A 22,948-nucleotide genomic window follows, 5' to 3' on the forward strand; every position below is an offset into this window, starting at 1 on the left:
GCAGAAATGCATGTACTCTCCTAAGTACATGTAAGAACCCAAACATTTAGAACAAAAATCAAATCCTGGGTAATAATACAATGCCCTGAGCTATTTTATGGATCCATAATAATACCTGACATCCCCCACTGAGGCAAGCTTTCATCTGTGGGTTAATTCCATCCTATTCATCACACCTTCCTTAGTAACAAGCCAAACACATTATTATCCCTGGAGATGTCACATACAAGTACTTTGCCATCGATCAATTATTAATTACAAATCAAAGTGTTGTCTCTGTGCTGTGATTGTCTCAGTTTAGCTATCAATGTCTAAATATAACTATAACAGGTGAAATTAAACATGAAAAGATATTATTTGTTGACATAGCAACAAATGACCGATTAAGAATGAACCTTATCTGTTCTTTAAATGGGTATGAAAAATTATGAATATGAATATATCATGAGTATCCTAATGCTGGTTGCAGCTTTATTTTAAGTTTCTCTACAGCTAACAGATTTTATATGAAGTTGTACTTCTAGGTGTAAATATACTTCAACTTTTTATTAAAAGAAATTCAATAAATTATTTTCATAATATATAGTAACTATTTGAAATATGATATCAGCATACTGCTGTTATGTTGATCGATGGCAAGCCATTATCAAGTCTATTAATTTTACAATTGTTATATTTACTTCATTACTTTGTTTCATAAATATTGGTATATCATGCCAATGTCAACTTGTATCATTGTTACACACAAGTATATATCTCCAACTCATTGGGAACACACTTTCCAACTTGTTGATATTTTTGTATCTCTGCAATGTACATTCTTTATATACAAAATTTATTTCAAAATATTCACTTGGACTTTAAGTCTTTAGAAGCTTTGGCAACATGTTATGATACAGTAAAATATTATGTAACTATTTTGTACATGAACTTACTTCTCATTAGAGCTTTCAGCACAAGCCTCATGCAAGCGTTGGCTGATCGATATTGAGTTGTTGGGGTGGTGTTTTCTGCATTGTCTGCATGGATCCATTGGTTTGGTTCTTCAACCATATCTGATGACCCCTATTATCGACGTCGGCATACTGGAATCCGCTCTTCTTCAGGTCTATTGCTGGACACGGAGAGAACTCCTTGGGGATGTATTCAGCCTTGTAGTTGGTACGGTCATCAAAGGGCTCTGAGCTTAAATTTGCAACGTTGTCAGGAGCCATGCTCTTTGCTGGATGTGCATGTTTTGCCAGGTAGTTGGTCTGGTAGTGAGACATACCCTCAAATGGAACTGATGGTCTCTCGTACGGCCGTTGACTTGGGTCTCCTCGCCTTGTTGGTACGCTATTCCATTTCTTGAAGTCTTGATTGTACTGGGTTCTGTCATCGAAGGGGACATTTTGTCCGTGACGGCCAGAGTGTGGGCGAACCGGGAGGGCGGGTTGGACCTTGTGTGCCGGGAATGCCAGGTTATGTGTGGTGTTCAAGTCTATTTGGCCACCAGGTTTCACCCATGCCTCGGGGACATGTTGGTAAGGACGTGCCAGATCCCACTTCTGGTAGGACTGCCTAAAGGTAGTGTTGTCATCAAATGGCTGATCGGACCTTAATGGTGTGTTGCTTGGTTTACAGCTTTCTGGGACATACCCCTGCTTCGCGTTAAAGTCCCTCTGGAAAGTCGACAAGCCTTCAAACTTGTGAGGATTCTTCTTATACTGGGGCTTGGCAGGAACAAACTTGGGTTGTGCTGCATGAGGAATGTATGTCATGCGATGCGATGTCTTGTCATCAAATGGAGTAGTTGATACCTTTGCCTCATCATTGGGTTTCATACTCTGTCTCATTGCTGCCCTTTTAGCAGGAAAATCCCTGGTGAATGTAGAGAGACCGTCGAAAGCTGCATTGGGTGGGATGTAAGCATGATGATCCTTCAGCTGTTCCTTTGGAGGAAGATTCCACTTCCTGTAGTCGTCTGTGATGTGAAGACAAAAAGTTTTGATTACCAAATGACTTTAGACAAGCATCCTACAAGTCTTATCATCGAAATCATCTTATCATTACTGGAATAATAAAGTTGCTTTGATAGCAGATTCATCAACAAATGATATTTTACAAACATCATCTTTAATCAACTGCAAGGCACAAAAACTTACCAACATATGTTGGAGTTCCCTTAAATGCACCAGGAGATACAGCCCTAGTTTGGTTGCCACGGTAACTCTTAGCAGGTTGTGCTTTACGATGAGGGTAGTCTTTAGTGTAGGATGTCAGGAGGTCTATGTCACCCTCTTTTGGTTTGAACTGTTCTGGGACATGCATGGCCGGTCTTTCAACTTCATGCGGGATATAATCAAGCCTGAAGTAATATAGAAAATGAAACGTGAAAAAAAAAACAATATGAAAAATGGAATATAAAACTACACAAGTTGATAAAACTGCTTGTGGAATTTAAGCAATCAGTTAATACACTGTGGGTGAATACATGTACATGATACATAAAATTGTACCATTTTCTCAACTTTTCATACAAGATGCTCACTAAGAAGGCAATAGCAACGATATAATTATCACAACACTAACTTGATGTGTGTAGTAAATAAGAATAAACCCTTACCTGTTTGTTGTAGCATCGGATATAGGATCGCCACTCTTCAACATTTGGGGCTTGGGCTTGAAATTTTCCCGCATTCCATTGCCTGGATATGCTTTGTACTTGTTGGAGTATTCAGAGATGGTGCAGGGTCCATTGGCCTTCTGAGGACCCTTTGGCCGATGGGGACAGCGATGCCGTCTAGATGGAGTGGGCAGGGAAAAGGAAGAAGATATAGTACAAAATCAATGCCATGGCAACAATAGATGCTTTGCAAGGAATGGATGCAAGAAACATTACATGGAGGGGAAGTGGTTTTGAGTGGGCTATATGCTTTCACAGGAAAGCAATGCAAGACATTTAATTATAATTATGATTGTTTCACATCTCATTGTAATGTTTATTACTTGATAGTATTAAGATCATCATGATGATTTATCCTTCCATTTCCTCATGTTAATCTTGATCATGCTTCAGTCTAACATTCCTTGCTGCTACGTATTTGCATTCACTTTAATTGAATCCCTTTTTGTAAAGACTAAAATCCATCCTCCTTTTCCTTGTTCTTTATTTTCAAATCTTTAAATAAATAATTTTCCCTATTTTTTCATTTGTACTTTTTACTAAATATATTATTATTTCACATATATAAATACATCCGCTTATAGAAACAAAAACAAATCTAAGGTAGATGTCAATCTAATTTATATTTTCAAAATGCAAAAACAAAAAGGCAGAAATGCAAATTTCAAAAAAATTCATTATTCAATGTAAGCCCCCAGATATGAGGTACAACTATCATTATTGTTATTATAATCATAATTAGTATCATTATTACTGTCATCAATCATTGTCATCAACATCATCAGTTTCATCACCATTATACATTAATAATTTTAAAAAATTCATTTGTAATTGAAATGTCTATCAAGAGAGTAGAATGGTCTGACTAGACTTTCATCTCGCAATAATATGCGTATATCCCACAATATCACATTCTTGTATTTCCGATAACCAATATGAACCACAATATTTGCCAATATAATTTCTCTCCCTTTCATCTCCATGAATAAACAAAGACAATCTACTGCTGGAAGAAATCTACCTCCCATTAAATTTGTTTACTCTGGTCACTATGGTGATGCTATTGGTTTTCTAGGCCTTGACTGTTCGACCGCATTGCCACGCTATACTGAATTTTGTTTGATCAGCCGAGTTAATTGCTTATTACACCTTCAAAGATGTATCCCTTTCACATTGTTAAAACGTCCTAAGCAAATTTAAAAAAAACATTCTTATTGTGCTTTTGTGCATTAAATAATTAAATGATTCCTTCTCAAATACAATTTTTTGTTTATGTAATGAATCATGCAATAAAAACTCAATGCATTTTTATCCTCAGAAAAAGGAGATACATGTATGTCAAACCATATACACGTATATAGACCATATTACCATTTCTGTTTCTCGACAAAAACAAAAAAAATGAAGTCAAAGGATTTAATGAAAAAATCTGTAAATAGGACATGGATATTTAAAAACAAAATATATCATAGGTCTTCAGTACAAATATGTTTAAAAGGTTTATATCATTTCATTTGTAAACACAAATTTTTGCAAACCTGTAGACAATATACAAATGCGTGAATTTTTACTTTTTTTTATTATAGATTATCATCTATCACTATCATCTTTAGTAACATTATTAATAACAACCTGCATAAATGCTATAGTGGGAATTGATCGACTGAATGGGGAACAATGGGCCTATTCTGTAAAATAGTGTACTCAAAGTTTGGACAACAGGAGAGAACAAAAGAATCCATTCAAGGAAAAGCAATATGATACCACATAATCATCACACCATCATTATTATCACAGCATCATTATCATGTTTTTTATATTATTATGGTCATCATTACTATCATAATAGCAGCACACATTATTATTCATTGATATGGTTATTATTTTTCTAATCTTTATTACTAAATGTATTATCATTTTTTCAAGGGGGGGGGGGTCAACACAGCTATAATCTCACTAGACTCCAGATTTAAACTAAAGTCAGCAATATCCTCAAAGTTCAAAAGCACTAAATTTGGAGATTAGTCTCATGTTAAATAAACTGGACTCAATTTCTGAGAAACAAAAAAGGAACAAAATTGTTGAGAACAAAGGCATCAAAGACTTTCTAGCAATACACCTAGTCATCTTAAGAAATTGCAGGCTATTTATCATCTATTTAAAGAGATCATTTAAATACCTTTGCTGAGTAAAGAGGGCTGTAGTGGCTATTCAAACAACAAAACTCTTTGCAAAAGTAATCAATGCACAATAAGAAACCCGAGTCTTAAAATCAATAGTAATTCTATATTATTTGACAGTCCTTTGTTGAGCCAACTTAAAGAAAGCTATGTACAGAGAAAGTTATTGAGAACAATAGCTCAAGCCCGACTCAAGGTAACAGAAATTGGATTGAACGCAAACCCCGATGCAAACATGATGGTCATGGCATTTCTGAGTCAATTCAGACAATAATAATGAAGACTGATCTACTTGCTCTTTGAAATTCCATCAAAACTTTCACAAGTGATAAAAACATTATCCATATCATGTCTTGTCTCAAGTTTTTCTTCTCCCGATCGGGCCCCTGATATTCGAGGATCAGGGGTTATCAGCAGGTTGGTTGTTGACTTCGAGCGAGTTTCTCATATATGGCAGGCAACAAAGAATACTTTGATTTATTTCAAGAGCAATTAATCTATGTCCTTGAAAAGAGTTAGGGCGTATATAATTGTCATTAATTTTCTCTAAAACAAGTTTATTATCGGCTCCATAATTTATTTATGTTTAGAACATTTTTACGACATTGAATTTTGTAGTGAAGAAACTTCCTCATGCAGTGACAAGAATAATAAATAATATACACCTGAAATCAGTAATAATTTCAATTATAAATGAACGACGAAACTATACTCTAAGTGTGATATATACAAACTACTTTAGTGGATTTTCACACATTGTGATGTAGGACTACAGACCAAAAATTTCGCAAGCTCATAAATATAATTCAGAAATATGACGTACATGTTGTATTGCCCCGGCATATTGTTCCAAAGATAATGTTAGATCAGAGGCTTTCCCATACTGGATAACTTAATAAGGTACAGGCCTATATGCATATGTATAAGACATTAAAATTGTAAATTCATCAAAATAATTTATATTGCTCCCTGGAGAGAAAAGAACGATGATGAGAAAATATTTCATATTTACCCGCACGTGCAGATCTCGCATATACAACGCTTCGTCATTTTCGGAGTAAATATATCCAAAAAATCTGGTTCGAAATTCACCCCGCTGTTGAGTGATTTTTTCGATTATTTTCTCCTCCGAGAGTTTATCCTGTATACGATAAGATTCCTAACATGGATGAAAGTCAAGTTTAGGTGTAATGAATGTGCGGTATCATACTGCACCCCACAGTGAAATACGAGATCCGGTGGTCGCGAGGGAAAAATTCGGCTGGCGCTGGCGTTGTTTAGCACGTTGTCAGGCCAACACCTACGATCGGCTCGATCGTCTGCGTACACAGTACATCACCATCATAACATAGCAGGTGAATTGACCTCATTGTTGTTGTTGAACTGACCTTCGGAAGTCAGCTACATTAATTTACGGGGGAGCAGGACTAACGTCGCTGAGGGAAGAGTTCTGAGGAGGATAAAAGTGAAAAATAAATAGATAATGCATTTTCCAACATTATATGGACTTGAAAATACGCTCATCATTTCATTACATTATTAATGATTATTGAGTAAATTATAATAAAGTAAATTGTTTGCATCAATGACGATAAAAAAGTGAACTTAAATGGTATCGTCCACACTAAAATAAAGATTATGGTGTCTTCAAAAAGTGCGATAAATTCTTCATTTTTTTCTTCTTTTACCGTTATACTTCATCTCCTCTTCCTCCTCCTTCATATTTATCGTCTTCTCCCTTTTCAATTTTCTTCTTCTTCTTCTTCCATTTTCTTTTCTTCTTTTTCTTCTTCTCCTTTTTCTTGTTCTTCTCATTCTTCTTAATTCTTCTTCTCCTTCTTTTTAATTCTTCTTCTTCTTTAAAATTATCTCACATTTTCTTATGTCATTCCGTCTTTTTTCCCTTTTTGTTTCCCCTTTTCAGTGAATGGAGGATGCGACCTTAGGCTGGGTACCCATATGACCACTAGGTTTTTAAAAAGAAATTTCGTAAATTAAAGCCAAATAGAGGAATTGCACATAGGTTAATTTTTTGTGTGTGATTTAGAAGAGAAATCATTCTCTTTTTGCCCAACAGTTCTTGAAATAACCTTTTTCGATTTTCTTTATTAATTTAAAAAAGAATTGATTTCATTTGATAAAACAATGTACACATGATTTGTGAGTGATATAGGCCTAAACTGAAAACGGATTATATAATAAAATGTCTCAACTTGAGACAAAAGGCAATAGGCAATTTCCCTGGGAGGTAATTTCAAAAAGCCTGAAAATATAGAAGCCTTAGAAATGACTATCTATTCTATTAAATTCCCTTTTTAAAAACTTGCGTGTGATTAAGATGTATTCTTAGTTTCACTTTTCTTATATAATCAGGGGCCCGTTGCAGAAAGAGTTGCGTTTAAACGCAAGCCAAAAAATCAATCGCAAGTCCCAAATGCGCGCTGTTGATTGGTTGAAAATCAAGTTGCGCGTGATTTTTAGAGTTGCGATTGATTGCAACTCTTTCTGCAACGGGCCCCAGGAGTGGTTCTCCTGGTCGGACTCCCCCGAAAACAAAAGTTTTCACTTAAAAATCGAGGTAATTTTGTTCCAGCAAAAGTTTGGCAAGCCAAGAAAAAAATGACAATGAATAAAATAGATAAGTAAAAAAAAGGTCCTCTCTTGCGAATGAATTACATATTCCCCTATACATATTTGATGTGCCTCTCAAGGGGGGGGGGCATTGGCGGCGGAAGCGGGCGGGGGGACGTGTCCGCTCCTAAAGTTGAGGTGGGGGACGACCCACGACCCCCCCCCCTAAATTTTGTATTGATGAACTTTTTTTTTTTTGCTTGTCAAATTTTTTTGATGGTCCTAATTTTTTGGCTTCCGCCGACAGAGGGGAAGGGGGGGGCGGGCCGGATGTGCCCATACCAGCCTGTATTCGCCTCTGAATGTTTTCTTTACATTTTTAAACTAAAAAAGTGTTCTTGCTCAGTCTTTATACACACCCGGACTTTGCAAAATATCTTCTAATGTCAGGCAACTTGATTTTTTCCCCCACAAAAATAAACTCCTACTTTACCCACCACGAATATAAAGATACCTATGCCATCAAAAGGAAGTTCTAACGCTACATTATATTTTTGTTAAAATGTATATATAAATATATATCGCTGTATTTTCCAGACGAAGGCCAGGCTAACCTAATTGAGAATATTTGAGGATGATCTGAATCTATCATTATATTCTATAATATGTTCTCCGATGTGCATCTGCTGCCCTATATACATGACGAATATTTCATTCAAAAATCTTTTCATGGTGTAGGTCTCCATAAAATATTTATTTGAAAGTCAGGAATAATTAAAGTGCTTTAAAATGTTAAGATAATAGAGTGAAATCACAAAGCAAAATGCTGGAAATTTGATCAAAATCGGATTACAAATAAAGAAGTTATTGAATTAAAAAGATTTATATTCTTCCGGTGAAACAGTTCTGTGCATGATTAGGTGCACGGGCTGATGATGTAATATCCCCACTAGTTCTTTTGAATTATATCATATGAAATTAGGTTTATAGGCCTATTAAAACAATTCCACCAAGAACTTTAACAATTTGATGTCACTGATTTAGTGAATTATAGTTGTTTCTTGCTGCAACTTATTTCATGAAAATCGAGACAGTACATCACATTATTTTTTACGAAAAAATGAAACAATTATAATTTCATGTAATAACATAAGAAAAGGGAATATAGGGATGTGACATATCATCAGCCTACCATGCCTATAGAACTGTTTTGTGAATAATGCAAATCTTATCGGATTTTGATGAAATTTTCAGCATTTTGCAGTGGGAATTTTACTCTATTTCAGCTCGGAGCATCTCTGTAAAAAATAGGCCCGTACTCCCAAACCCCAGTGCAGAAATTATATGTACATTATACCATAAACAAATTAACTAAAACTAATTTGTATGAAATTATGACCAGCAAGGAAAGGCAAAGGCCCTAAAGACATTTTCTTTTGGGGAGGAGGGTCGGTGACTGGGGGTGCTGGCCAGGCGAAGGCAGGCGCAGGCAGGAGCGATAATTATTTCCATTTACCGTAATACTAGTATTTCCTTTGAGAACACCATTCGTAATTCAACTCGAGACCCGCATCACGAAATGGCCACATTTCTGTGTCGAAACTGTGCTTCTTTTTTTGGTAAAGGAGGCTTGAAGCATAAAGTTCTGAATTGTTTTCCGAACTTACTTGGAGATATTTCACCGATGTATATTCCATGCGTAGGATATGCAAAGAAAGCAGGTAGAATGACATCTAATACTAGTTATGATTTATTATTTTGTGCATGGGATCGATCGGGTGGCGACGTCTGTACCGGCGCGATCCGCGAACGGTTTGCATGCAAGGGAATAGGAATAATCACGTTTTCGTGTTGCATTGTATCTGGATTGTACATGAACTTGTCGCAGGTCACGCGAATAGCGTGTATGTATGTGTGTGTTGTAATTGATATGAGTGAGCTACTCGGACTCCGGACTGATGACTAGCCTGCCCTTGCCCACTCATTCAATGAACAAGGTTATGATATAACCTTGTTCTCACTTATATCGCCATGTGTGGCAAAATAAGGGTGGCAATGTTTGGCTTATTTTCTTTTTTTCTTTGGGGCAAATGCTTGATTTTTTTACACTGACAGTTTCCATTACACCTATCATTCATACAACTTGACTCTTATTTAAATTTGATTCTTTAAATTATTTTTTTCTTAATTAAAAATAGAAATCAAAAAATGAAAATTTTCTTTCCATATTACTTTCCACCAATAGAGGGCATACCAAAAAATATGCCAAAAATTCAAGTTTTTGAGCGCTCTGGTCAGTAGAGGCGCTGGTCAGAAAATTGGGATCGTCCCAGTTTACAGGGACTGTCTCAGTTTATAAGGATTTCTTCACACAAGAAATCTAGGAAAGTTCTTTCACCTGTCAAGTGCCGACACCAATCAAGTGTGCTAGTCAATGTAAACCTATCAGGTTTCATAACAAGATTATTGGAAGACGGTAAGTCATGAAAAATAGACGGTGAACTGGGGGGAATTGAGGTCACTGAATCTATTTTTAGCACTCTCAATTTCCGTAATTGCTGTCTTTGTCCCGTAGGGGAAAGTGAAAAAAAACGTCCCCATAAACAAGGACAGTCTCAATTTATCAAGACATGATTTGTCTTGGTTTATGAGGATATCCTTGTTTTCTGGGACAATCCCAATTTTTGGACCAGCGCCTCTACTGCTGGTGAATACAAAAATTATTCCCAAGTTACTAATGAAAAATAAATGGCAACTGAATGGAAATTAGTAATTTTGGTCATGAAAGTGATATTTTAATGATTTTTTAAAGTGTGTGCTCTGTACAACATTGGCATACCATAGTCCTACCTGTAGATTCCCCACAGGCAGGGTGGTAGCAGTGAACAAGTGCCCTTGCCCTTGAGGACTCCATAGGCATAATGATATATTTTTTTTAGTATTTTGACATATACTTCTTAATCATGGAGCCTTGTCACCGCCTCCCATATTAAGAGACGTAAAAAAAATGTATTTCTCTAGGAAATCCATCTTTGAAAAAATAGATGATCAATGAATGACTTTTAATAGCCTAACAGCTCGAGCGAAGTTTGTGCATGCTCCACTTCACTACTGCTACACTATACTCCACTAGACAGCTGGCAGCCGTCTGTTTCGAGAATTTTTAAAATTATTTTATATTTTTTAAATTTCTTCGTACACAGATAGCTCGCTATCATTTAACCCAGAGGGCTCCCGGCCGCGTAGCGGTCGGGAGCCCAGAATCGTACGTGCATTTGTCTATGGCTCACAGAGAAGCGTGAAGTATGGTCAAAATAATTCTCTGAATATAAACTTCTAACAAAAATCAAGCACTTACAACGATTATATGGATTAAGGTCTAACGAGTGGCGGTTTCCAGACATCGAGGTACAGACTGGAACATCAAAAAAACGAAGAAGTTCTGTCGCGGTAGCTCCCCTTCTTCAAAATTCATAACAAAATGGCCGATCGAGCCCGGGCTTATACGCGTGCGCAACAGCCTCGGTACCGGTCTCGATCGGCCATTTTGTTTAGCTATCATGCAGCCACCATTAATTAGGCCTAGGGACTTACATTGTCAATGCAAAATCCCTGTATCGGGGGCTATCGGGGCTCTTCAATTTTTCTCTTTAATGAATCAAACTTTAGAAAATTAACACGACCAAAATGCAAATTAATATTCCCTCTTGGCATTAATTGCCAAAAAACTGAAAAAATCAAGTTAAAAGGAACAAAAAACACTGACTTACCTCGGCTGTCATGCAACTTCACTCTCCTGTTTTATCCGAACTTAGTACATAAACATATGGCCATTGAGTCCCCTGTACAGATCGCGCTAGAACTTCGGTCTCTGTATTTGGTGAGTGAAGCCAACGGAGTTCAGCTGAACAACCAACATAACACAGACCAAAGCTTTTGGTCTACAGTCCACCTTCCCGAACTTTGGGACCGTGAACTGGTTTGGAGGCAAAGGTGGGATAAAACAGTTATTTATTGTAAAAATTATTACAGAAAAAAATAGGAAAGAGTTCCATATGCACCCCCCACTAAAAATAACAAAAGATTGTTGAGACTTCCGGTTCGTTCACTTTAGATTTTTTTAATCACTTTTTTACTGTTGCCTACCTTGCTTGGGACTCGAACTCACCTCAATTTATCTGCAGTCAAGACCTTTCCTGCTACGCTAGCGAGAAGCGCTGAAACCAGAAGGGGTACTTTAACGATTATTAGCTGATAGTTCGGCTAGTCTTGACTCACAGACCCTTTACTGACTAAATATACCGATGTCTATGGACATTTACACGCATTAGATCCTGCTCAAAATTTGACAGAATAAAGCCATATTTTGGTATGTATTTCCACTTCCCCATTATATGTTCTATATTAGGCTAGATATATTATTCTGAACCGTCTGCATGTTTTTATTTTCAATTTTAGTTATATGGAACTCTTACCAAAAATATAATGAGAAAGAAAAATAGCTTAATTTCTTACTCTACACCCATATTTCACTCGGTGCCCATCCTCCAGTTATCCTCAAAATTGGTGAGTTTGGGCCAGTATCCAATTCCTCACACGTATTATTCATGGCCGACTTCAATACATCACATGCGATTGGTCGCAGTTCAAACAGCAAAAATATTTTTATATTATATATTGGATGGCTCAGTAAAATAGACAGGAATAACCATCATTTCTGGGGATTTCCTTAACAATTTCTGACATTTCACTATAATCCCCATTTACCGACGGTAGTTCATTAATGTGAGCTCGCATGTGTTATCACTTCCTCCAATTCGCCAACTAACTGTCCAGACTTCAATTTTCTTTTTTAAATCAAATTTACAGTCTAAGGATTTACTAAATACTGACTACTGTCTTGAATATATAACAAATAACTAAATATATACAAAAAATGGATCGAAAGGTATGAAAATCTGTCACAGAGCTGCCAAGTAGTACGGTTTTCCCGTATTTCATACGGAAATCAATTTAAAATAGGGTAGTACGCTTTTTCATGATAAAATACGGGAAAAAAGCAAATTAGAGAAGAAAAGGTATTGTTCACCCCACCGGGAGCTTTCGGGCGGAAACAATATAGCGGCCAGCCAGCGTCACTCGCAACGGACTTCATATATCCATGTGTGTATGTTTTCTGTATGTGTGCGGTGCTTGTAGCATCAGTTGTCTATGTGTGGGACTGAAGTAAATCTGTGCTCCAACTTTCCAATGGATATACATGTGTGTGTGTGTACGTGTGCATATATGGGACATCGTTGATTGAACATGTGTCGCATCTCATCGTTTTCATCTGTGCACTCTGCCAGTGGTGTTTTGTGGTTTGATTTGAGATTTCATCGTGGAAATCATCAAAATGTCTTCTAAATCAGCTCAACAACCCAATAATTTCAAGGAGGAATATTGCAAATGATAGAAGTGTATCATTGCGTCAAAGAGGGACCAGTTTAGTGTTCAGTACAATGTGGAGTGTTTAGTCTTCAACACAATTGTTTACGTGTGGGGCGCAAATGTAAGAAGTGATCGAACTTTGCCATTACGTATGCATATTTATCTCACACGGTAAAAATACAGATTTTTTGGTCAAAATACTGATTTTGGGGGATAAGAATACTGAAAATGCAAAATACAACTTGGCAGCTCTGAAAATGGTACTTTACTGATGTTTTCTTGTCTTGGTCTCGAGAATCACCCCAAAATGGCAGCCCAAATTACCAATGAACGGAGAGGGCGTCAACAATTTACGAATGTGATATCGATATTGCTTTCGATATTATACGATCTGCTCCACATGTGAGCTAAACCGCTACGATCACAGGTAGCAGACGACATTCGATATACATGTATATCGAGACATTAAATAGTTAATAACGATAATGACGTAATTTAACTGTACAACAACAAAAACTGGCATTTCTACGAAAAAGCATTACCTCAAAAGTGACTATCGCGAAAAATTTGTAAAGCTTCAGAACAGAACAAAAAAAAAGTGTGTTGTAATCATGGCTGCCTGTTGTGTATCAAAAGCCTTATAGATGTGATTTGTGTGATGGGCAGTTCCACGGTTACGGAGTGACATTCAGAAGCAACTTTTTTGCATTCAAACAAAGATATCACCCATATTTGAATAGTTATTTGCAAAGAAATGGTACCTGACAGTAGTTGGTGAAACACACTTTTCAAAATAATATAATTCATTATTTTGATCAACTGAATTAATGAGATATGAATATTCATAATCATGGTTACGGACTTACGGAGTGACGCAAAATGGACATGCATATTTGAGGAGAAAACATATTGCTCAATTTTGAATTGCTATCATAAGTTTGATTTATTGATTGGATTCTACATGTATGTTCTAGCTTTAATATGCTGCATTTCATTTAAAATTGATGTATTATTTCATTAATTATGACTTAAACGTAAACCCATACCCGGTTACGGAGTGACATGAGAAATATCCACTCACGGACAGCATACAATTAACTTATATTTTAAGATTTTTGTTTGATTTGATGTAAAATGATATTCAGATTATCCAAAAGAAAAATTCACAAAACAAGCAATAGTTTTCTGTTACATTGAAATTAAGTAAAAAAACAAGATATATAGTCCCATGTATAGAATTTCTTATATGGTTCGGATTCTCCTATAAGGAGATGCGTAAGAAAAAAAAGTTGTGGCTAATTATGCTCCCCTTTCGTATTTATGAAATTCCATATGCGTTTTGATAGAAAAATTTGATCCAAATTTGAAATAGAGCCAATATAAATTTTTGGGAAATGTTCACTTTTGCTTAGAACTGCCCTGATGACCTTAAACATTTTAATTTCTTGTTGTGTTTCTGACAAGCTACATGTACCTGTATTGTGTGATTACTTGCTTATGATATTTCATTTCATTTCATTTATTTCCATATCATATCCATGATATCACAAAGTATATAATATAACTCATACATACAAATTACACAATTGATGTTACTGAACGATAAAGCATATAATAATAATGAACAGATTTGGATATGGGGGGAACATGCAAAAAAAGCAAAGCTTGTTACAAGGCAAGTTCCCTAAAATAACAGTATGTAATAATCATAAGTTATCCTTAAACAGGAAATAAATCAATAAATAAATCAATATTACTTAACTCCTGCCCTATGAAAGCTGCTCACTAATTTTTTTTTCTATATTTTCATTCCCGAGTCCATTATTCCATTTACTGCTCAGTACCACAGCTCCTTAGACCTCCCCCCCCCCCCCGATGACACACCCTATCACAAACGTTACAGTGTATGAACATACATAGGTTTCATCTATGATCTGAACAGCATACATTTGCTTTTGTAAAGGAATTGAACACACCTATTAATTGCTTTTACATGTATTTCTGAGTTTTACACCAAACTATGAAAATTCTCTTTTTAATTCACAGCCAAAGGAGGTGCCAAGGGTGCTAAAGCCGAGCGTCTGTATGACATCCTTGAAGTGAACACGGACCCAAAGTACCTTGCCACTCATTGTGCAGGCTCAAACTTCTTGAAGGAAGGCACAGATGTCCAACTGAAAGCAGATGAGGAATACCCAGACTGGTTGTGGTCTTTGAACACTGGAAAGTCCAAGCCTCTGGATGAATTGGATCAAGATACCCCACAGTATTGGAGGAGGTTGAGGAAGATGCATATGAAAAGGAACAATAGACTTGCCAAAGGAAAGAAGTTCTAGGACCTTGTCACCTTCTGTGCCCTTTGTTTCAAGACTTTGTTACTGAATTACTGATCCATGATGTACGAAAGGCTCTCTTATCATCGACAATGATTGGGAAAGTTGCAAAGGTGTGTGGAGTACCAGGCCAGTCACAGTGGGTCTTTCAAAAACTTCTAAAGTTTGACCCTCCTTCTCTCCAACTTTGGAGGATACATAATGTTCATCTTAACTTAGATTCATAGACTGACTCATAAAGGTGGATTTGTTTGTCTCCCCCTGTAGGATTTTGATTGTAAATTTTATGTAGTCAGCGAGCATAGATGATGAAGAATCAGGGTCAAATGATTTCATGATATTCAGTTCTGGTATTCTGAAAATTTATTTATATTCTATATTACTTTCCAGCAATTTGTTAGTGTGTGAATGGACAAGCACACAAGTCAGTGGTGCAAAAAGTTATAAAGCTAATTGCATATCTCATTTCAGATCACTATGACAAGTGAAATAAGATGAGCGAAAAATTTTCAGATTACTGTCCTAGGATACATACAAGTGATGATGGCATGAAACTTTCACTTTCAGAAAGTGTTGATTCTATCAAATGTTTAAAAGTATGATTATGAAGTGACAAACTTAATGCTTTTGAAAAGTCATTGAAAAGACAGAATGTCAATCCTGAATGCCTCTTTTTGTTGGTTGTGGTTGCACTTGAGATGTACATTTTGTTCAGCATTTACAACTATGTTGACCATGTTTTTTTTGAAAATATTATCCTTTGACGTGTTTAAGGGGGCATGCGTGGGGAGGCATTAGTCCAAATTTAATGTTGATTTATAGAAGGTCTCTTTCCCAAAGCAAAATACATGTATAGTGGGCCTCCTGACTCCCAATCCCTAACCAAGTCCCAATGCCCTACATGTATCTTTCTTGCACTTGGTTAGGGATTGGTGGCCAAGAGGCCCCCTGTATGTAAGCTTTGGGAAAGCGAGCTTCCATGCATCAACATCCAACCTGGACTATGGAGACATGTGCCCCAGCCCCCAGGAAAACAGGCATTAATGTTCAAGGTGGTGGGGGAGGGGAAGAAAGTGAAGGCAAATGTTTTTTTATTGGGTTAAGAAGAAATTAAAAACTTGTTGAAAGATTAGTCTCATGAACAACCAAAAATTTTGGGGTTCAGTCGTTGAAAAGGGGCATGATTTCTATGCTTCTTTCGGGAACAGGTGATAGAATCTTGGAATGGGGACAGTTCTGCACTCGCCCTGAAGCCTGGGCACCACTTTTCCCACATGTCAGTGTATGCATTTCAAAAAGGTTTTATCATTGTATGACAAATACATTTACCTTGAATATGAATAGAGTAACTTGTACTTAGATGTGACATGAGTGATGAGTTCACCTTCTGTTCTTGCATTTCAAGAAGTTTTTTAAGTTATATACTGAACTTCCCATGGCCCTGTTTTTTTTTCCATTAAGTTTTTATTGATCGATAAAATGATTACATAAATATCAAAATATAATCAAAATAAAAAAAAAAAAAAAACAGAACAAAACAATAACAATCATAATGAATCAGAACAAAGCAGCATTACATGGAATAAAGGGGCTCAGCTAGAAAACAATTACATCTAATATACAAGCAGTTTCTTACACAAGTACACTGTACATCAAAGAAGAAATATTCCAGCATCAAAAGCAGGTAAAAACCTTCCAGCTTTTCTAGTTTTTTGTATGGAATGATCAGTGAGTGCAAATGGAAGATTGTCGGTGTATTCTTGCAATAAATTTGAGATTTACATGTACTGTATATGTTCTGGTGAGCCATGTTATTTTCTTTGTGGTTGTGAATATTTCGCCTACTTATATGTAAAAGTATAGTAAACAAATAAAGAGGAAATAATGCAACAGATTTTTTAATTCTTGCGGGCATACATTATTGGTCTGAATGGAAATTTGACTCTGATCCAACCACACGTTTCCATGCAAATTTTTCTCTGAATGAATCAGCTTGTGTCATCACATCGGGTTGTTGTGTTGGGTCAGGCAATCATGAAACCGAACCATTCCAGAACAGGGCTCCGAAGCATCTGGTTTAGTTTACTTGATTTTTTTTTATTATAGCAAAATTATTGAATGGTTTGGTAAATTGGACCCAAAGTTGGGGGCCCTTTATATATGCGATTGCCCGACCCGACGTGATGGCACAAGCCAAATGAATAACCGTTGTGAACTTGTGATAATGAAGACCATTTGGATATTGTATTGTGTTGCCAGAGTCAAAGAATATGTAATACGATAATGAAGGCATAAATGTATCCCTCAAATGTAGCAGATTAAACCCTTTGTAATAATACCATGTACACTGTAAGGCACCTATCTACATAAAAGCCGAACTTTTTTTTTGTAGACAGATGTATGCCTTTCAATGTGAGAGTGGTTCATGAATTTGCCTCCTTATTTTTACACATATTTTGCAGATTTTTTTGGGACTGTAGCCAAAACACTGCAATAAGTGTGGTTTATATAAAAGGGGTACTCCAGGCTGAAAATAACAGATAAAGAAAAATCAGACAGCACTGAAAATGTCATTAAATTGGACAAAGAATAATAAAGTTGACATTTTTCAAGATATGCATTATTTCGGTGAAATACATGTAGTTCTTTGCGTGCCTTCATGAATATTTAATGAGCAAACTGATGCCACTTGTTCCTTTGTATTTTATTAGATGAAATCAGGTTTATTAAAATTTTGTCCACCAAGAATGAAAAGTATTGGATTGACAACTGATTTAAATGCATTAGCTATTTATTGCTGCAACTTCATTATAAGGGAGACATATCATACACACATGTATGAAAATATGAAGTAATTATGCTTTCATTTGATAACATAAGAAAAAGAAAAGTGGTGATACATGTATAACATCAATTCATCAGCCCACCTAATGAACATTCATGACGATATGCTTATAACTGTTTTCACACGATATCACTAACTTTAAAATTCAGTAACTCTTATCAGATTTTGATGAAATTTCCAGCATTTTGCTCAGTGAATTTTACTATATGTAGATATAATTATTTTCAGCTCCCAGAGTACCCAAGTAAAACAAACGCACCTACAGTACACCCAACAATGTATGTCATACTGGAAATGTTTTACATTAACGCCTTTTAGCGGTGTTACCAGAAAACTAATTCACCAAATGCCTCCATAAACCATTAAGATTGAACCTTCTTTACTCTCTTTGAAATGATTTACAGGTAACTCTGCCTCAAATGAATAATCTTGGGAACATAGAAATCTGTGCATTAGTAGAAAATTTTTTGATGATGAATAACAAGTTTGGCATAATTAACCCTATCTAGGCCAGGGGCTCGGAGGCCCCCCCTCAACGAATCGCCCAATATTTTCGCCGTGCGAATTTTTTTGACCGCGCCGCTCGCTGACTTTTTACTTTCAAGTCTTGCGCAACTTTTGAGACCAACTTTGCGTCACCCGGGTACGTGGTTCGGAAATTACGCAACATTACATGTATGTAAGTGCATGTCAGACCGAAAATTGCTCAAAAACATGATTTCGTGTACAAAGTCAATGCAAATTGTGTTTTCAACCAAAATTCATAAATGTATGATTTTTAGTTTTGCTGGTCTAAATGTATTTATTTTATGCTTTTCATGATCACAGAAGAGTCCACAACAAATTTTGTTGAAAAAACAATGAAAAATAAAATTGCAAAAAACAAAATACATAAGAAAATGATTTGATATTGCAATTTTTTTCATGTACACTTGCTAAGAACACCACAAAGAGTTTCTATACCAAAAATTAGTACATTTGGAGCTTTATTTAGGGAGTTAGAGGAAGAAGTATGATTTCTCATATTAACTACGCACAAATTAGCATAATCACTTAATAGCGATTTGCATGAAATAAATTACTATACAATCTTGTAGATTATGTCCCAGGCAACCTGCGTGCCAATTTTCGGCGAGATCGTGCGGTCAACAGCCAAGATCTTAGGGGGGGGGGCGGGAGACCCCCCTGGCCATATGAACTCCCAAAATACCCCGGCCTAGATAGGGTTAAGTCTGGAAAGTTGAATTTAATGGGGAGATTATTCACCTTAAGAAAGGTCTACTTATGTAGAGTTAACTGTATTCTTTGAAAAATTTAAACCACATGAAAGTGAACAGGAACTGAATCAGTTGGTGTTACAAGAAGATGAAATAAGAAAAAGTAAACATTTACTTCATTTCATTTTTAATGTAGATGTCATAATGTTATCACAAAATCATTTCTTGAAATGGAATATTCAAAAAGCACATCAGAAGTGCAAAATTATACAAATCACAAACAATGTCAATTAGAGATTAATTCTCACTCCATGATTTTTGATGATTGCATCATCCCTTTTCTTATAAAGTACTGAATAAAATGCTATGAAATATAAACCACCATAAACAAGTACCATATACTGTATTATATAAACAATGAATCAAATTGCAATTGCAAATTACAAAAAAATATACAAATAAGGCATTACATGCACAATCAATATTTTTACTTTCAGGTTATACATCAAATTAAATAATTGTTAATAACCAATCAACACTTGGTTTGATATGAATTCCTTGCATACATGTATGTTATATTGAGTAAGATTGACAATTTTCAGGCCAGCCTTTACTGTAAATTAATTCAAATTAAATGTAAAATACTGCTTTCTAACATAATCAAGTTACATAGTAATAAGATATTTTCTTGAAGGGCTGCAAAATTAGATTAATAACTTGACAAATTCATAATCAAGTGTATAAAAATGATATAAGAAATAAACTACATAAAACAAGAATATACAAGTGATTCCTGCCTTTACACATAAGGCAGTAAAAATTTTAATGAAAATATAGATATTTTGTACGAAGTATTTCAAAGAATACATGTATATAATGCTGAGTGAGGCAGGTTACAAAATAAGATTTTTTTTTTAACCCTAACTTTTCTGGGCTACGTTGGGTATTGCAAACTTATATTCGGGGGGGGGGGGGGGGGGAGGCTTTTTTGGCACCCCCTTCGATCTTGGTCATGGATTGTATGTGTACAATGAAAATTTGCACAAAGGTAGAGAATGGCATGATCTATGCGGTTGCATATCAAATTGCACTACATTCATGTTTTATTTTATATCAATCAATTGAATTACTCTAATTTATTCATGAAATCATACTTTTTGCTCCATTTCATTGAATAAAGCACCAAGAAGGCATTTTTTTGAAGAAAATATTCTTTACAGCATTCCTAACAATTTAAATGAAAAAATTCCAATACCAAAAATGATTAATAGCATCGAATTAAATCGTTGTCGATAGACATACAAAAAAATCATTATTTAACAATCTAATCTTATTGGAAATTGTTACAAACCCTGACTAAATCATATAGACTGTGGGATGGTCGCTAAACTTTCTGTGGGGCGGCAAATGCAACCACGGTTCTTGGACATGATAATATGTAAAATATTATGAGTGAATACATGCAACATGTTGCCATCGCAAAATTCTGCTCCTGACCTCAAAACTAAAATAATAATATGAGAAATCGTACCATTGATTTGACTGGAAATTCCGCCATTCATCCCGTGTGTTAAGGACTTCCGCGAACACACGCAAGCGTGTACAATGCATGATACCTCGTTCGCGTTTATTTTTTATTCGTTGTAGAATCTACGATGGCGGATAAGATGTCGTCGTCTTCGTCGTGTTTTGACAGCGAAACTGACATTTACCAATAGCAAATATATGCTTTATGCACGTCTTACCCAAGGAAAGAGGGCCAGTAAATTTCTTTCAAGTAAAGAGCTAGAACAACTTTAAGCCTTTGCTGCATTCGTTGGTATAGACTACCTGGGACTTCAGAATAAAATAGCTATTTGTGCAGCAGAGAATTTTGCGATTGACTTGCATGCAGCCAGGCCAGCATTTCAGCAAGATCCGAATGGATCAAAATAAATATAGATGTACCGCATTACTTTCAAAAGAGGGGGCACACCTCTGTTTTACTGGCATTTTTACATTACAAATTTTATAATTTTTGCTTCTCAAAGGGGGGGGGGGCCAGGCAATGTCGTCATGCAAGATTTTGAGGGGCGATATGGTGTATCGGGTAAAAAAAAACAATGCGAGTGAGCAAAAAATTTTACATTTTTATTACAAATATCCAATTTTAGATTTTGACATAATGTTAAAGAAGATAACACATTTTTCACCCTTCTCTCTTTCCTTTTTATATTTTTTCTTGGTCTGTACGCCATGGTAAACAAGATTTTGTTTATGATTTGCATGCTCGAGTCGATTTTTCAAAAATACAATCACTTTTTCATGACAATCTGTTTCTTTCTTTCCTTTTCCAGTATTCACTTTTTATGTTTTTCTTAGTTCCCTTTTCCCCTTTAATCTTTTTTCCCTTTCTTTTTCCCCCTTTTCTTTTCCCTTTTTTAAATTTCCCGGTGAACTCCGCCAGGGGGGACAGCTTGCCCCCCACCCCTGTTAAGCCACTGCTCCCTGGGCCGGGCTGCATGCAAGTCAATCGCAAAATTCTCTGCTGCACGAATAGCTTTTTTTATTCCGAAGTCCCAGGTAGTCTATCTATACCATCGAATGCAGCAAAGGCTAAATTTGTTCTAGCTCTTTACTTGAAAGAAATTTACTGGCTCTCTTTCCTTGGGTAAGACGTGCGTGAAGCATGTATTTGGTAGTGGCAAATCGTCATTTTTGCTGTCAAAACACGACGAAGACGACGACATCTTATCCGCCATCGTAGATTCTACAACAAATAAAAAATAAACCCAAACGAGGTTACATGCATTGTACACGCTTGCGTGCATTCGCGGAAGTCCTTAACACACGGGGTGAATGGCGGAATTTCCAGTCGAATCAATGGTAAGATTTCTCATATTATTATTTTAATTTTGAGGTCAGGAGCAGAATTTAGCGATGGCAACATGTTGCATGTATTCACTCATAATATTTTACATATTATAATGTCCAAGAACCGTGGTTGCATTTGCCGCCCCACGGAAATGAAAAACTAGAGACATTTTCCTTGTCCATCCCACAGTCTAATAAGGAATATTTTCACAACTAGTCTTCAGGTATCTTTAATGAGTTGTTGGAGGAAGTAAGTGAACTACATAAGATCATTACATTTCAAATTCAAATAGTGTTCTGTCACATTTAATAGTAATGCAAATATCTTTCAAGGGGTACTCCAGGCTAAGAATACATATGATTTGAAAATATAAAGAAAAATTAGACAAACAAAACAATGAAAATTTCAACAAAATCGGACAAGGAACAACAAATTACTTCCGACTTTTTAAAGATTTTCATTATTTGGTGAAGCAGTTCTACGCATGTCTTCATGAATATTCAATGAGCAAACTAATGATGTCTTATCTCCACTTGTTCTTTTGGATTTTTTTTTACATGTACATGTAATTATTTTCGTACAAATTTTGTCCTTTAAAAAAAAAAAAATTGACAACTGATTTAATGCATTAGATACTCACCATTTGCTGCAACTTATTTTACTACAGGAGGCACATCCTATACACATGTATGAAACTCTGAAATAACTATTATTTCATGTAGTAACATAAGAAAGATAAAAATAGAGAAGAATATTCATGATAAGATACATTTAAATTATTTCCAGAAAATATTGCTAAACTTTAAAATTCAATAACTTCCTTTTTTTGTTATCAGATTTTTGTTGAACTTTT

At 35.8% G+C, this 22,948-nt stretch overlaps 2 protein-coding genes across 2 annotated transcripts; one reads left to right on the top strand and one right to left on the bottom strand.

Moving 5' to 3' along the window:
* Window positions 1-627: 627 nt before the first annotated feature.
* On the bottom strand, window positions 628-6,189 carry LOC121415669 (stabilizer of axonemal microtubules 2-like). Its single transcript, XM_041608971.1, has 4 exons — window positions 5,858-6,189; window positions 2,606-2,782; window positions 2,145-2,347; window positions 628-1,963 (listed from the first exon to the last, which is right to left on the bottom strand). The coding sequence occupies exons 1-4, from the start codon at window positions 5,893-5,895 to the stop codon at window positions 963-965; spliced, it is 1,419 nt and encodes a 472-aa protein (XP_041464905.1). The 5' UTR covers window positions 5,896-6,189; the 3' UTR covers window positions 628-962.
* A 2,760-nt stretch (window positions 6,190-8,949) lies between these two features.
* LOC121415670 (39S ribosomal protein L54, mitochondrial-like) lies at window positions 8,950-15,512 on the top strand. Its single transcript, XM_041608972.1, has 2 exons — window positions 8,950-9,137; window positions 14,893-15,512. The coding sequence occupies exons 1-2, from the start codon at window positions 8,996-8,998 to the stop codon at window positions 15,180-15,182; spliced, it is 432 nt and encodes a 143-aa protein (XP_041464906.1). The 5' UTR covers window positions 8,950-8,995; the 3' UTR covers window positions 15,183-15,512.
* The last annotated feature ends 7,436 nt before the right edge of the window (window positions 15,513-22,948 follow it).

The sequence above is a fragment of the Lytechinus variegatus genome, chromosome 5 (genome assembly GCF_018143015.1).
Source record: "Lytechinus variegatus isolate NC3 chromosome 5, Lvar_3.0, whole genome shotgun sequence".
In the NCBI taxonomy this organism is placed as follows: Eukaryota; Metazoa; Echinodermata; class Echinoidea; order Temnopleuroida; family Toxopneustidae; genus Lytechinus; species Lytechinus variegatus.

What these genes read in the sequence shown, in the direction of transcription:
- LOC121415669 (XM_041608971.1), bottom strand. Translation starts at nt 5,895, where the DNA reads ATGACGAAGCGTTGTATATGCGAGATCTGCACGTGCGG. An exon ending in TGCGAGATCTGCACGTGCGG is followed by an intron (nt 2,783 to 5,857) that starts GTAAATATGAAA and finishes CACTCCATCTAG; the next exon opens with ACGGCATCGCTGTCCCCATC. An exon ending in TCCGATGCTACAACAAACAG is followed by an intron (nt 2,348 to 2,605) that starts GTAAGGGTTTAT and finishes ATATTACTTCAG; the next exon opens with GCTTGATTATATCCCGCATG.
- LOC121415670 (XM_041608972.1), top strand. Translation starts at nt 8,996, where the DNA reads ATGGCCACATTTCTGTGTCGAAACTGTGCTTCTTTTTTTGGTAAAGGA. An exon ending in AGGATATGCAAAGAAAGCAG is followed by an intron (nt 9,138 to 14,892) that starts GTAGAATGACAT and finishes TTTAATTCACAG; the next exon opens with CCAAAGGAGGTGCCAAGGGT.